General features: G+C 52.4%; 1 protein-coding gene across 1 annotated transcript; it reads right to left on the bottom strand.

The window, feature by feature from the left end:
• Positions 1-13,296: 13,296 nt before the first annotated feature.
• On the bottom strand, positions 13,297-14,229 carry LOC309684210 (olfactory receptor 14A16-like; the record flags this gene model as incomplete). The annotated part of the gene is made up of 1 exon (XM_082500150.1): positions 13,297-14,229. The coding sequence occupies one exon, from the start codon at positions 14,227-14,229 to the stop codon at positions 13,297-13,299; it is 933 nt and encodes a 310-aa protein (XP_082356276.1).
• Between the last annotated feature and the right edge of the window lie 259 nt (positions 14,230-14,488).

Genomic DNA, 14,488 nt, shown 5'->3' with positions numbered 1-14,488 from the left:
CCTGGAGGAGAACACCCAGGGATGGATGGGGATCAGCCCGGTAGGCAGTTCAACACCACACAGCCATGCACTCACTTCCACCAAGTGGGACGATGAAAGAGGAAAGAAAAGGTACAAGCAGGAAACTCATAACTCAGAATAAAATTAAATTAATAAGCAAAGAAGAAGTGGAAGAACAAAAAAGTGAGAAAAGAAAACAAAACAAGCAATGCAAAGGTAACTACTCACAACCTCCCAAAGGTAGAGTGCAGCAAAAGATGGCTGAGCTTCTCCAAAACTTCTCCTCTCTGCTTTAGTGCTGAGTATGACATTATACGGCAGGGAATATCGCTTTGGTTAGTTGGGGTCATCTGCCTGGTTGTGTCCCCTCCCAACCTCTTGTGCACCCCCAATCTATTCACTGTGGGGCGAGCAGAGTGAGGAACAGAGAAGGCTGTGGTGCTGTGCAGACACTGCTCAGCAACAGCCAAAACATGGGTTTGTTATCAGCATTGTTTTGGTCACAAATCTGAAAAAGAGCACCAGGAACTTTTTATGAAGAAAAGTAACTCCATCCCAGCCAGACCCATTGCATCATGCATGATCTGTGCAAGGAAAAGCTTTGTGGAGTCCATGTCCTCAGGTCGGGGTCACAGTCAGGTGGGAGGCACTGAGTCTGCTCAGTTTCACACATATCACATGTCAACCTTTTAATCTGACCTATATTCCCCCACACTTCCGTGAGAAGAACTTGCAGGCAAGCAGGGCTTTGTCATGCATAACAGTTATGTGGGAAGACACATGCCATGACTCTGAACCTGCCCCACTTCCTCCTCCTTTCTCTTGGCTTCTACGGTTGAGCATGATGTCAAAGAGTACAGAGTATCCATTTGGTCAGTCTGGGTCAGCTGTCCTGGCTGTGTTCCCTCTCATCATGCTGAGAATCCCCAGCCTAATCACTGGTGGGGCAGAGTGAGGAAAAATATCTCAAAAATCAACAAACCAAAAAAAAAAAACAACCCAACCTCAACCTCAACACTATTGAAGCATTGCTCATCAACAACAACCAAACCAGCAGTGTGTTGTCAATACTGTTTAGGCAACAAACCCAAAATACAGCACCACACAGACTGCTGTGAGGAAAATTAACTTGACTCCAGACAGGCCAAGTGACACAGGTCAATGGGAGAGCTTCCTGGGATGACCTTCCACACTGAGGGTGGGGGTTACCGCCTCTGGGAGTGTGACACTCATTGCGTGTTAACAGAAACAGCACTTTGGGCCTGTGCAAGACTTACCACTAAATGTCATGGAAACACCAAGGGAGGAATAAAGTTTTATTTTGGAATGGACGAGTTTGGGTAAACCTCGAGAAAAGGGCAAAAGGAGCCCATCATGTTTAAAGAGGTTGCTGGTAAAGCCCCTTGTGTGGCCATGGCCTGCAAGTGATCAGCCCAGCCTCTCCTGTCTTCTTCTCCAGTTCCACCAAAGTGCTGCTGGGGTGAGGGGACTCTCTGCTCTTGGTAGGTATGGAGCTGTGAGCGCCAGCCACTGGAGTGGGGATGACAAGTCACAGGGGCTTGTGCACCTGAGGGGGCAGAAATGGAGAGCTCAGCGTGAATGCCTATCGTGTTGCTGGGTGGGTCAGTGTGTGTAACTGCTGGCAAACATGAGGCTGGAGAAGCCAGCCAGTGGGACAGAGACCTGGGAGCCAGGTATGAGAGAGACCATGACTCTGGACTGGATACCAGAGAGACCATAGGCTCTGGGAGCTGGCTAGTGGAGGGAGCAGGTGGTCCAAAGCTTCTGCTGGAGAAACTGTGGGGTCTTGGGACTGTGGTACTTGTAAGGACATAGGTCAGGACCAGGAGGGTAAGGGACTATATGAGAGAGCAGCGGGAATACATGGAATTCTGCTTGGGGATGGACAATGAGTCAGCTGAGAGTTGATGGCTGAGGATTATCATGCAGACCAACACGGGCAATGCTATGGTGAGTGTCTGCTACAGACCTGCTGATCTGCAGGGGAGGAGAAAGAATTAGACGAGGCCTTCTGCGGTTCCTGGTCTTCATGGGGGACTTGAGCTAAGATCTGGATGGTCTCATAGCCCTTGGTAGCCAAGAGAAATGAAATCGCCCAGACGGCAAAGACCTGGGTTCTGTTTTTGCCTTCCAGCTTTGCCAGCAGCCTTGGCAATTTCCAGTGCGGGTTGTCCCACTCCTGTCCCAGTTTTCCCCCAGGCTGTAGACACCCATCTTGCTTTCCCCCCTTACTCTCCCCTGGGAATTTCTGTACCTTCACTGATGTCGCTGTGCCCTAACAGGCTGTTTCTTGGAACACAAAGGCACGGGCTGATCACCAACTCTCTCTGGGTGACCTCTTGCATCACAGCTCTACCTTTCATGTGACCTTGCTTCTTCCTCCTGTCCAGTCTCCACTTTCCCAGCTGCACTATACAGCATTTTTTCTCTCTCCTGCATTTTCCCACTTCCAAGGAAAGCTCAAAAATCTCAGAAAGCACCCTCCAGGCAGGCAACCTAACTCATCAGTGACTTACACCATCAGGCCTTTCACCTGACCAGATAGTGGTGACCTCACGGTGATCTTCTAAACCACCTGGCTGCTGCTGCTGCCCTTTCAGCTTTGTGGGTAGACATAGGCAAGCCATCTGCCTGCTGCTGTCCCTTCGGATACTCAGGCAGAAGGGACATGCCAACCCATAGCCATGTCCTCTTTCTGGGTGGGGCTTCCACGTTCAGGGGGGCAATAAGGGCACTCAACAGTGTTGACCCAAATGCTGATCACTGAGGGATTCTGGTTATGACTGGCTTCTGGGAGCACTTTGTGCCACTCTGGATATTTTGGCCTGATCATCTAGCCAACTTCCCACCCACCACACCATCCACTGCTTCAGCCCAGACAGCATCAATATGGCTATAAGGAGATGATGTCAAAGGCCATGCACAAGGCAAGGCACACAACATGCCCTTGTTTCTCCTAACTATTCTGGTCCAGCAAAGCCTTTCTTGTCCTTCCACTGCCTGGAGATGGATGCGGGAGGACGGACCCCATCACCCTCCAAGGGACTGAGGAAGGCTGATCAGTTTGTAATTACCCCAATCCTCACCTCTGCCCTTCTTGAAGATGAGTTTGATGTCTGCCCTTTCTGTGGACCCCAGAAACTTTCTGACTGCTTTGGCCCTTTTGAGGGAACAATCCACAATCACAGGACAGGGTGACGTAGCAGAGGGGAGCACTTGCAGTGAGCCTGTCCACGGCAGCAGAGATGAACGTCCCTGGGACGGTGGGGATTTGTTCCTGCAGTCACACACAGAAATGTCAGAGCTCTGTTGGGTGCCCACACCTCCGCTGGCCTCGGGCACTCCTCATACACACACGGCTGATCAGAGACACGAGTCCTTCCCTTGCCCATGCAGAGGCAGTGCACTGCAGCGGTCACAGTGTCTCTCTGACCTCCTGCCGCCACCCCCAGAATCTGGGAGGCACCGCAGCCCTGCGGTGTGTCGCCCTGCTCTGCTCTCCTCTGGAGGAATGGACACGGGGATCTCGGTTCCAGGAAGTACATCCCAGTGCTGCATCCAGGTGTTTCCCCAGCGGATGTTACTCTCCTAGTGAAGTGACCTCATCTGTCACACTCGCCTTCACGGCACCCCCAGGAATAGCTGATGGCATTTATGCTCACCCTTGTCTATCTACCCACACGCACACACTGTGCATACTTAGGACTCATCTGTACAATGCAAAGGTGGACTTCTGACCTCCTCATTTGGTGTCCCTCTATCTGAAGGGACAAAGAACCTCTCCGAGCTGGGGTGAAAGGCCATTGCTAGAAATGGAGGTTTTCTTGGCAAGAGCATGATGGCGGCCTTGGGGCAACTTCCCCGGGTTGTCCAGTGGGCACAGGCACAGCCCAGACGCTGCTCTGCTGGTCCGCCATGTCTCTCTCAGGAGCCCAGCTGTGCCAGGACACTGCTGTGTGCCCCCAGCCTGCACACTCCCACACTTCAGCTCGTCCCTGGCAATTTCCTCTCCGGGGCACTTGCCAGCCCTACCAGCCCAGACCCTCCCTGAATCTGGCCACCTCCTGCCCTCTCCACAGCGCAGACCAGCAGAGCAGACCCATTGGGACTGGTCCCACAGCAACACATGGAGGCCAGTGAGAATGTCCACCCAGCTGGCATGCTGAGGAGATCTCCTCCCCAGGCAGCTTGCAGCCCCAGCTGACAACCTTCCTGCCCAGGGTGGCGTGAGAGAATTGGCCCAGGGCATCCTCAGGAAGGTCCTTTTGCCCCAGGGACAGGGCAGCGGCCTGAGATGCCCCACCACAGCAAAGGGTTTTTCTGTCCATGTCTACCGTGCTATGCTCTTGGCACAGCCCATCTCCCCTCAGCGCCTCTTCCCGAGAGGACTCATCTGTGCTGGCCTGGCCAGCCATTCCTGCACCCCCTCCCCAGGTGTCCCACAGCCCCCGAGCTGGTGGTGCAGCTCTGCAGAGCCAGGGGCTGTGGTGCCCAGGGCCATGCTGGTCAGGCTGGGAGGCAGACCCAGCTTAGGTGGCTCCTTCCCCTTCCACCTCAGCACACAGATGCTGCCCCTGCAGCTCCAGAGAAGATCTCGGAGAAAGGACATCAGATCAGCGTGATGGGGCAGGGTCTTTTATTTTGTTTAAACACACTGAGAGAGCAGGTCTTTCTTTATAAAAAGTCTCCGGCTCACATAAGACAGGCAGATACTGACACAGAAACAAGATACAGGGTGACTCTTCTCTTTTGTTCACAGCATTAACACAACTAAGAAAAGATAAAAAACAAAGACAGAAAGGAAAAAACCTAGTCAAGAGAGTCTGGACCTGTAACGAGTTACATCATGTGTGATCTGTAGAAGAAGACTGAAAATTTAATTGCTGCTTCTGAAAAGAAACGAGTCATAAGTTTCCTTAGGGCATCCTTGAGCTCCTGGTTCCTAATGCTGTAGATGAGGGGGTTCACTGCTGGAGGCACCACCGAGTACAGAAATGACACCAACAGGTTCAGGGATGGGGAGGAGATGGAGGGGGGCTTCAGGTGGGCAAATACGGCAGTGCTGAGAAAGAGGGAGACCACAGCCAGGTGAGGGACGCACGTGGAAAAGGCTTTGTGCCATCCCTGCTCAGAGGGGATCCTCAGCACAGCCCTCAAGATCTGCACATAGGACAGCACAATGAAAACAAAACACCCAGATACAAAACAGGCACTAACCACAAGAAGCCCAACTTCCCTGAGGTAAGCATCTGTGCAGGAGAGCTTGAGGATGTGGGGGATTTCACAGAAGAACTGGTCCAGGGCATTGCCCTGGCAGAGGGGCAGTGAAAATGTATTGGCCGTGTGCAGGAGAGAGTTGAGAAACCCACTGCCCCAGACAGCTGCTGCCATGCGGACACAAGCTCTGCCTCCCAGGAGGGTCCCGTAGTGCAGGGGTTGGCAGATGGCAACATAGCGGTCATAGGACATGACAGTGAGAAGAAAAACCTCTGCTGAATTGAAGAAGACAAACAGAAAGATTTGAGCAGCACATCCGGCATAGGAAATGACCCTGCTGTTCCAGAGGGAATTGGCCATGGCTTTGGGGAGAGTGGTGGAGATGGAGCCCAGGTCCAGGACAGAGAGGTTGAGGAGGAAGAGGTACATGGGGGTGTGGAGGCGGTGGTCGCAGGCGATGGCAGTGATGATAATGCCGTTTCCCAGGAGGGCAGCCAGGTAGATGCCCAGGAAGAGCCAGAAGGTCAAGAGCTGCAGCTCCCGTGTGTCTGTGAATGCCAGGAGGAGGAAGTGTGTGATGGAGCTGCTGTTGGACATCTGATCTGTTTGTACATGAGGTTCTTCTAAAGGAGGTAAACCACACTCACAAGTTAGAACTGCTCTGAGCAAAACTAGTCACATTCCCTGTGTCCCATTCTCCTCTGTCCTTCCCAAACACACATGACCTTCCTCTTTCCTTTCAGCACCTTTTGACTTCCCCAAGTTCCGACCTCTGCTGTGTGCTGGACAAACAAGACACAAGGAGGAGGCTTCTGCCCATGGGCTACCAAGCAGTCACCCCTGCTCAATAGCAGTGGGCATCTGGGAATGTGTGGCAGCTTCCGAAAGTCACTGTTTGCCTTATCGCTAATCCATGTGTCATGAAGACAAGCTGGTCATCATTTTCAATCAGGAGAATGCCAGATAAACTTTCACCTCAACCCCCTTGTTCCCGTAGAGTACGAGGGTAAGAACAAGAGCAGCATGAAGAGGAGTGGAAGATGGATAAACGCTCCTGCTGAGGGAGGAAAGGGACCTATAGACAGTGCTCAGGAGTTTCTCCTCCTTGGTATGTGGCTGCTGAGGAGGCACCTTGGCCAGAAACCCCACAGCCTTGATGTTGGAAGCTCTGCTGGGCCAGAGAGGAGACTGGGGGGGTTTCAGTAGATGGCGCCCTCATTACAGGAGATGGCAGGAAGGTGCCCAAATCGCCCTCCCAGGGCACATGAGAGCTGCTCCCTCTCTCCCTGCCCAGGGCTCTGCTGCCTGGAGCTGTCCCTGCTGGGAGATCTTTCTCTGGCAGCACGTCTCCTCCCCGGCAGTGCACACAGAACCCATCATAGATGCTGTGTGCTCAGCTCTGCCCTGCAGACACCTCCTGGCAGCAGAACACTGCCCAGGAGCATCCCTGTGGGTGCAGGCATTGACAGGAACATCTGACTGACCGTGATAAGGCAGGAAAGGTGATGCTGGGTGCTGTCTGTAAACTGTAGAGCATTGATTTTTCTTAATCCCAGAATTATTCACCTCTCAAATTTGGAGACTCAGTGCCTTCTCAAGAATGGGGAGATGAATCTCCATGTCTCACTCCTCACACAGAAAAAGAAAAGCAGAAGACTGAAAGCACAAAATCCTTCCCTTTCAGGTACCCCTGCCTTGATGTTCTTCTTGAAAAGTGTCCTCTGCCACTGCCCTTGAGCTGTGAGCAGCCCTGACCCACGCAGTCCTCCCTCATAGAAGCAGAACCCTGCCATGCAAGGAGTTGCTCCTTCCATCCAGAGCTTCTCCCCACAGCGCTGTGGGAGCTCCCCGGGCAGGTGAAGAGCTGACCCTGGCAGGCGGCAGAGTCCCTGCCCCGGCACACAGCCCCCGGGGTGCAGGGACCCTACTGGCAAGGACAGCCCTGCCCACCCCTGCCTGCACACCTATCTTCAAACCTCAGAGCCATCCCTGGGAGAAGGCAGCTGACCTTCATTGTCCCTCTGACGGTGCAGCAGGGCGTCCCTGCTCTGAATCACATCCTGCTGCTTGGCACCAGAAAAGCCGTCCTGACAGCTCCTATCAGCCATGGCATGTGCCAGGTGTAGGAGACACTGCCAGGAACTCATCTGCATTGCCCCACAGCCACAGACTTACCATGGGAAAGGCTGTGAAGATGTCTCTCCCAGGGATCTCTCAGCTATACGAAAGACGCCCCAGACTGCCCTTATCTCTTTCTCCCTTCTCTCTTCTGCCATCGCTGCCTGCAGGCAGTGCCCTCAGCCCTGCTGCGCTGTGCAGAGGAGCTGCTCCTGGGCAGAGCTGTCTCTCTGCAGCGCTGCCCGCTTGCCAGAAGCTCCCTGCGTCCAGGCAGCCTGGCCCAGATCAGCAGCAGAGGACCAGCCCACGGTGGCACTGGCTCTGTCCCCTCTGGGCTCCCTCAGAGATGTCCCTGGGGCTCCAGGGGAACCTGCTGGGAAACAAGCTGAAGTCAGCACTGATATTTTCTCCCACAGCTGGGCAGAGAAACTTCTTTCCAGCAGTGTCATTTCCCCTGTCAGAGACAGACTTAGGTCCACGAATCCCCTCTTCTTGTCCCACTAGGAGACAGCACACTCAGGTAGTGAAAGGCAGGGATTTCATGTTCCTCCTGTAGCCATGCAAAGCACAGGTGACATTTCTTGTGCCAGAGGTGCTCCAAGGGACTTGCAGGTAACTGATGGAGCAATTCAGAGGGAAATGGCAGCGTCTGGGGTCATCATTTTGGAGGCTGGTCGGTCATGCCTTTGGCCAGCTGAAATGTCAGCACATTCCTATGTTTAAGTCAATGAAGCCTCCTCCCCGCCTTGCCCCAATCCCTCAAGGTGTCCCTGCGCCTCCAGGGCTGACAGCTCCTCAAAGGCAGCGGGGTCTCTCCTGGGGAGCAGAGTTTAAGCAGAAGGAAGTCATCACCGACCGTCCCTCTCTGACCCCTGGACAGAGTGATTCCTGCAGTGGGAATTGCTCTGCCAGGGTGTGCGGATCTACAGGAGGTGTCCATGTTCCCCTCTGGAAAAACCCCATTGCTGTCCCATTGCCAGGCAGGGCACGGATGCAGTGACATTTCCACCGGTGCAGGGCAGGGATGGAGCCAAGTCAATGGAGGCACCTCAGCTCTCAGCAGTGGTCCTGGGGCCGGAGGGACATTCAGCTTCTCCAGAGCACCCCACAGACCCACCGGAGGTGGATTCCTCTTGCCTCAGCTCAGCTGCCCAAAATCGGTGTGAGCTCCTTATCTGAGCTGCTCTGTGAGTAACGGAGACAGAGGCCAGGAAGGAGCTTGTCCGATGCAAGGACCGGGTGACATTTGAGGTGCCAGAGGTGGTTCAGGACATGTGCCAGGAACTGCAAGCTCTAACGGAGCAATTGTGAAAGACAGGGCAGCATCTGAGGGCATTGTCCTGGACACTGGTGGGGAATCCTTTTGGCCAACTGAAATGATAGAAGATCAAAGGATCCCAGAATCATAGAATGGAAGAGAATGGATGGAACCTTTGGAGATCATCTAGTCCAACCCCCCTGCCAAAGCAGGGTCACCTAGAGCAGCTTGGACTTGAACACATCCAGGTGGATTTTGAGTTTTGCTGGAGAAGGAGACTCCAGAGGCTCTTCTAGTGCTCTGGCACCATCAAAGTAAATAAGTTCTTCCTCATGTTGAGATGGACTTTCCCATGTTCCAGTCTATGCCCCTCGCCTTTTGTCCTGTCACTGGGCATCACCAAAAAGGAGTCTTTCCCCATCCTCTTGACACCCACACTTTAGATACTGATAAGCATTGAGGAATTGAAGAGACCCCCTCTCAGCCTTCTCTTCTGCAGGATAAACAGACCCAGCTCTCTCAGCCTTTCTTCACAAGAGAGGTGCTCCAGTCCCCTGATCATCTCTGTAGCCCTCTGCGGGACTCTCTCCAGTAGATCCCTGTCTTTCTTGAATGCACCCCATTATATTATATTACATTATACCCCAGGATACCATTGGCCTTCTTTGCCACAAAGGCACGTTGTTGGATCATGGTCAACTTGTTGTCCACCAGGACTCTGCTCTCAGCAGAGTGTCTTTCAATCAGTGGAATCCGTAACCTGTACTGGTGCATGGGGTTATTCCTCCCCACGTACAGTACCCCACAGTTGCCTTGTTGAAGTTCATGAGGTTCCTCTCTGCCCAACTCTCCAGCCTGGCCAGGTCACAGCCTTCTGGCGTGTCAGCCACCCCTTCCAGCTCTGTGTCATCAGCAAACTTGCTGATCGTACACTCTGTCCCTTCATCCAGGTCATTGATGAATATACTGAACAGGACTGGACCTAGTACTGACCCCTAAGGGACACCACTTGTTACTGACCTCCAACCAGACTGCACCACTAACCACAATCCTCTGAGCTCTATCTGCCAGCCACTGTTCAATTCACCTCACTGTCCAGTCATCTAACCCACACTTCCTAAGCTTGCCTGTGAGGATGATGGGGGAGACAGTGTCGATAGCCTTGCTGAAGTCATGGTAGACAACATCCACTGCCCCCCCCCCCATCCACCCACGCCATCATAGAAGGCTATCAGATTAGTCCAACATGAATTCCCTTTGGTGAATCCATGCTGACTACTTCTGATAACCTTCCTTTCCTCCAGATGCTTGAAGATGACACCCCGAACAAGCTATTTCATCATCTTTCCAGGGATGGAGGTGAGGGTGACCAGCCTCTAGTTTCCCAGGTCATCCTCCTCCAGTCCTCAGGCACCTCACCTGTTCTCCAGGACCTATCAAAGATGATGGAGAGCAGCCCAGCAGTGACTTCCCCCAGCTCCCTCAGCACTCACAGGTGCATTCCATCGGGCCCCATGGACTTGTGAGTATCCAGTGTATTGAATTGTTCTCTAACTTCTTCTTCAACCAAGGTGAAGTCTTGCTTCATCCAGACTTTCTCTGTTACACGCAAAGTCGGGGACTCCCGAGGACTGGCCCAAGCAGTGAAGAAAGAAGCAAAGAAGGCATTCAGCAACTCCACCTTCTCTGCATCATCTGTCGGCACTTGTGTCATTCAACAGTGGGCCCACAATTTCCCTAGTTTTCCTTTTGCCTCCTATGTACTTTAGGAAACCCTTCCTGTTGACGTTTACATCCCTCACCAGGCTCAATTCAGAGGTTGCCTTGGCTTTCCTTGTTTCACCCCTGCATACCCTGACAGCATTCTTTTACTCTTCCCAAGGGGTCAGTCCCTTCTTCTACCTACTGTAAACTCCCTTCTTCCACCCGCGCTTTTTCAGAAGCTCCCTGATCAGCATTGCAGGTCTCCTGCTTTCTTTCCTGATTTCTACTTCTTAGGGATGCACCAATACTGAGTTTGGAGGAAGTGATGATTGAATATCAGCCATTTCTCCTGAGCCTGTGATTGTGAGGTGATTCTCACCTGTCTGTAGAAGGCCTCATCATCTTCCCCATCCCGATCAGGTGGCCTGTAATAAACACCCGCAACAGTGTCTCTCCTGTTACCCTGCCACTTAATCCTTACCCACAAGCTCTCAACTGGCTCTTCGTCCACCTCAGGGACAGCTCGATGCATTCCAGTTGCTCTCTCACATAAAGATAAACCCCACCACCTCGCCTCGCTGGCCTATCTTTCCTACAGAGAACATAGCCCTCCATGACAGTGTTCCAGTCAGGTGAGCTATCCCACCATGTCTCAGTAATTGCAATGAGATCATGGCCCTGTGACCACACACAGATCTCTAATTCTTCTTTGTTTGCCATGCTGCGTGCATTAGTGTATAAGCATTTCAGAGAAGCCATTAAGTGTGTAGTTTTTGCCCTTGAGGGGTGGTGGGCCTTCCGATCCTCAAAAATACTAGCACTCTGCCCCACAAGTGCTGAGCTCCTACCCCCAGGCGCCTCTCTAGCGAGCCCAGTTACGTGCCCATCCCCATTCCAACCTAGTTTAAAGCTCTCTCAATGAGCCCTGATGACTCAAGTCCTAGAACCCTTTTCCCCCTGAGAGACAGGCTTTTACCACCTGCTACCAGCAGGCCTGGTGTTGTGTGAATCAGGCCATGGTGGAAGAACCCGAAGCCCTGCTGGAAGCACCAGACTTGGAGCCAGTCCTTGATCTGCTGGCAGATGGTGAAGGAAGCAAGGCAGAAAGAGTGCAAAAGAGAGAGGCCTGGTCTGTGCCATGTTTCTTGGGCACCCCGGAGAACCTGCCCCAGGAAAATTGTCCCAGACCAGTCCCACACACCGGCCATTGCTGTCTGTGACCATACACCTCACCTCTGGGTCTTCCTTTTTTCCCTTTTTGAAAACAGGGGTTATGTTTCCCCCTTTCCAGTCAGCAGGAAACTCACCAGACTGCCATGACTTCTCAAAGTCACACTCAAAGAGTTGTGGTCAAGAGCTCCATGTCCAAGTGGAGACCAGTTACGAGCGGTGTTCCTCAGGGGCTGGTACTGGGACCAGTGCTCTTCAACATCTTTGTTGATCAAGGTTCTGCTTGGAAATACATACAGAATACGGAGGGATGTAACTTGTAGGGTCCTGTAGGGGTCTATACCACAACCTGCACTGGTTAATGTGTTTTTAATGACTCAGAGGAGTCAAGAGTGCTTATTCATAAGATTTGTAGAAGACGTCACATCGAGGAGAGCATCATCTTCTTCCCCTGGTATCATTTTGAGGAGGGGGAGCAAGTGAGAAGCTGGTTGTCTGGCTGGCTGCTGGTCAAAGATAACCCTCCACAGAACGGCATCAGCTCTGCTGTGCCCAGTATGGGGCTCCCCAGCACAAGACAGACTCTGTCAGACTGGAGCGAGTCCTGCAGAGGCCGGAAGGATGGTTGTGGCCTGGAGCACATTATGGACAAGGAGACCCTGGGAGAGCTGGGTCTACGTTCATATTATAGATGATGCTCAATCCCGACAGCATATGCCCTCTTTTCTGCCCCCACCGGCCAAACTCGGCAGAAGAGCACGAGCACCCTGGGCTTCCGCAGGCAGCTCCCGTATCTCATATCCCATATTATAGCAGCTTTCCAGTCTCTGAAGAGGGCCTACAAGAAAGCTGGAGAGGGAATTTTTGCAAGGGCATGTGGGGATAGGATGAGGTATATTGGCTTCAAACTAGAAGAGGGGAGACTTAATGTAGACATTAGGAAGAATTTTTTCACTCTGAGGGCGGTGAGGCACAAGAAACTTGTGGATGCCCCATCCCTGGAAGTGTTCAAGACCAGGCTGGATGAGGCTTTGAGAAACCTGGTCTACTGGGAGGTGTCCCTGCCCATGGCAGAGGGTTGCACCTAGATGATCTTAAATGTCCCTTCACACCAAAACCATTCTATGATCTCACCAGTGTCCCTTCCTTCTTCCTGCTGGGTGTCCACTGACTCCCATGGAACTTGTTTGTGGGTATCCCGATTGAGTACTTTACTTTTGAGCGACTTCACCTTCGAGGGTGTATCACCTTCTGAGTCTCCATTCACTCCCAGCTCAGGACAAGTGGCCAGTGCCCACCCTCTCCTGACCCCTCCAATTTCATTTCCAGAGAGACCTCTACATGCCATCAGTCCTGTCATACAGGACGCAGCCAGAGGTAATTGGGAGTTCATGCAGCACCTTCTGCCATTGGACACCAAGCAGAGAGCCTGTAAAAACAGAACTCTTGGTACAATAGAACCCAAGGGTACCGTGTGCTTAACCCCAAACAGAGGAAGAACGCAAAGAGAGCAGACACTTTAAAAGAGAAATTTGTGCAACATTTTTTTGGCAGTGACTCGTAGCTCTGGAGGAAGAGTCCAGGCTTCAGGCACTGCACCCAGGAGATGCCCTTTTATTGAAGACCTGCTATTGGACATTGCTCGTCTAATTCAGTAATGTGCATGTGTCAGACACAACATGATCAAGCCTGAGGAGAAGTAGTATAAGCCTAGAATATGATCTATAAGAAAGATTATCAGAAGGGAAAAAAAATGAGCACCCAGCCGAAGATAAACTCGGAAAAAAGTGCAGAGAAGGGGAGAGAGGTTAGGGTTGGTGAAGCAATGTCCATTGAGCCAGTTTCCATACGGCATCCTTGAGCTCCTGGTTCCTCATGCTGTAGATGAGGGGGTTCACTGCTGGAGGCACCACCGAGTACAGAAATGACACGAACAGGTTCAGGGATGGAGAGGAGATGGAGGGGGGCTTCAGGTGGGCAAACATTCCAGTGCTGAGAAAGAGGGAGACCACGGCCAGGTGAGGGAGGCACATGGAAAAGGCTTTGTGCCGTCCCTGCTCCAATGGGATCCTCAGCACAGCCCTGAAGATCTGCACATAGGAAAAGAGAATGAAAGCAAAAAACCCGAATCCTAGTAAGACACTAACTACAAGGAGCCCAGCTTCCCTGAGGTAATCTGAATGTGAGCATGAGAGCTTGAGAATCTGTGGAATTTCACAGAAGAACTGGTCCAGAGCATTGCCCCGGCAGAGGGGCAGTGAAAATGTATTGGCCGTGTGCAGCACAGCATAGAGAAAAACACTACCCCAGACAGCTGCTGCCATGCGGACACAAGCTCTGCTGCCCAGAAGGGTCCCGTAGTGCAAGGGATGGCAGATGGCAATGTAGCGGTCATAGGCCATGACAGTGAGAAGATAAAACTCTGCTGAAATGAAAAAGAAAAAGACCTGTGCAGCACAGCCCTGGTAGGAAATAGCACTGGTGTTCCAGAGGGAATTGGCCATGGCTTTAGGTACAGTGGTGGAGATGGAGCCCAGGTCGAGAAAAGAGAGGTTGAGGAGGAAGAAGTACATGGGGGTGTGGAGACGGTGGTCGCAGGCGATGGCGGTGATGATGAGGCCATTTCCCAGGAGGGCAGCCAGGTAGATGCCCAGGAAGAGCCAGAAGGTCAAGAGCTGCAGCTCCCGTGTGTCTGCGAATGCCAGGAGGAGGAAGTGGGTGATGGAGCTGCTGTTGGACATCTGATCCCTTTGCTCATGAGGTTCTGTCAAAGGAGGAAAGCACACTCACAAGTTAGGACTGCTCCGAGCAAATCTCTTCATATTCCCTGTGTCTCATTCTCCTCTGTCCTTCCCAAACACACATGACCTTCCTCTTTCCTTTCAGCACCTTTTGACTTCCCCAAGTTCCAAGCTCTGCTTTGTGCTGGCCAAACATGACACAAGGAGGAGCATTCTGCACATGGGCTCTTGAGCAGTCACCCCTGCTCGACAGCAGTGG

The sequence above is a fragment of the Vanellus vanellus genome, assembly GCF_965231255.1.
Source record: "Vanellus vanellus genome assembly, contig: HAP1_SCAFFOLD_45, whole genome shotgun sequence".
NCBI lineage: Eukaryota > Metazoa > Chordata > Aves > Charadriiformes > Charadriidae > Vanellus > Vanellus vanellus.
The sequence above is the reverse complement of the archived record's forward strand: the minus strand, read 5'-3'. Positions and strand labels throughout refer to the sequence as shown.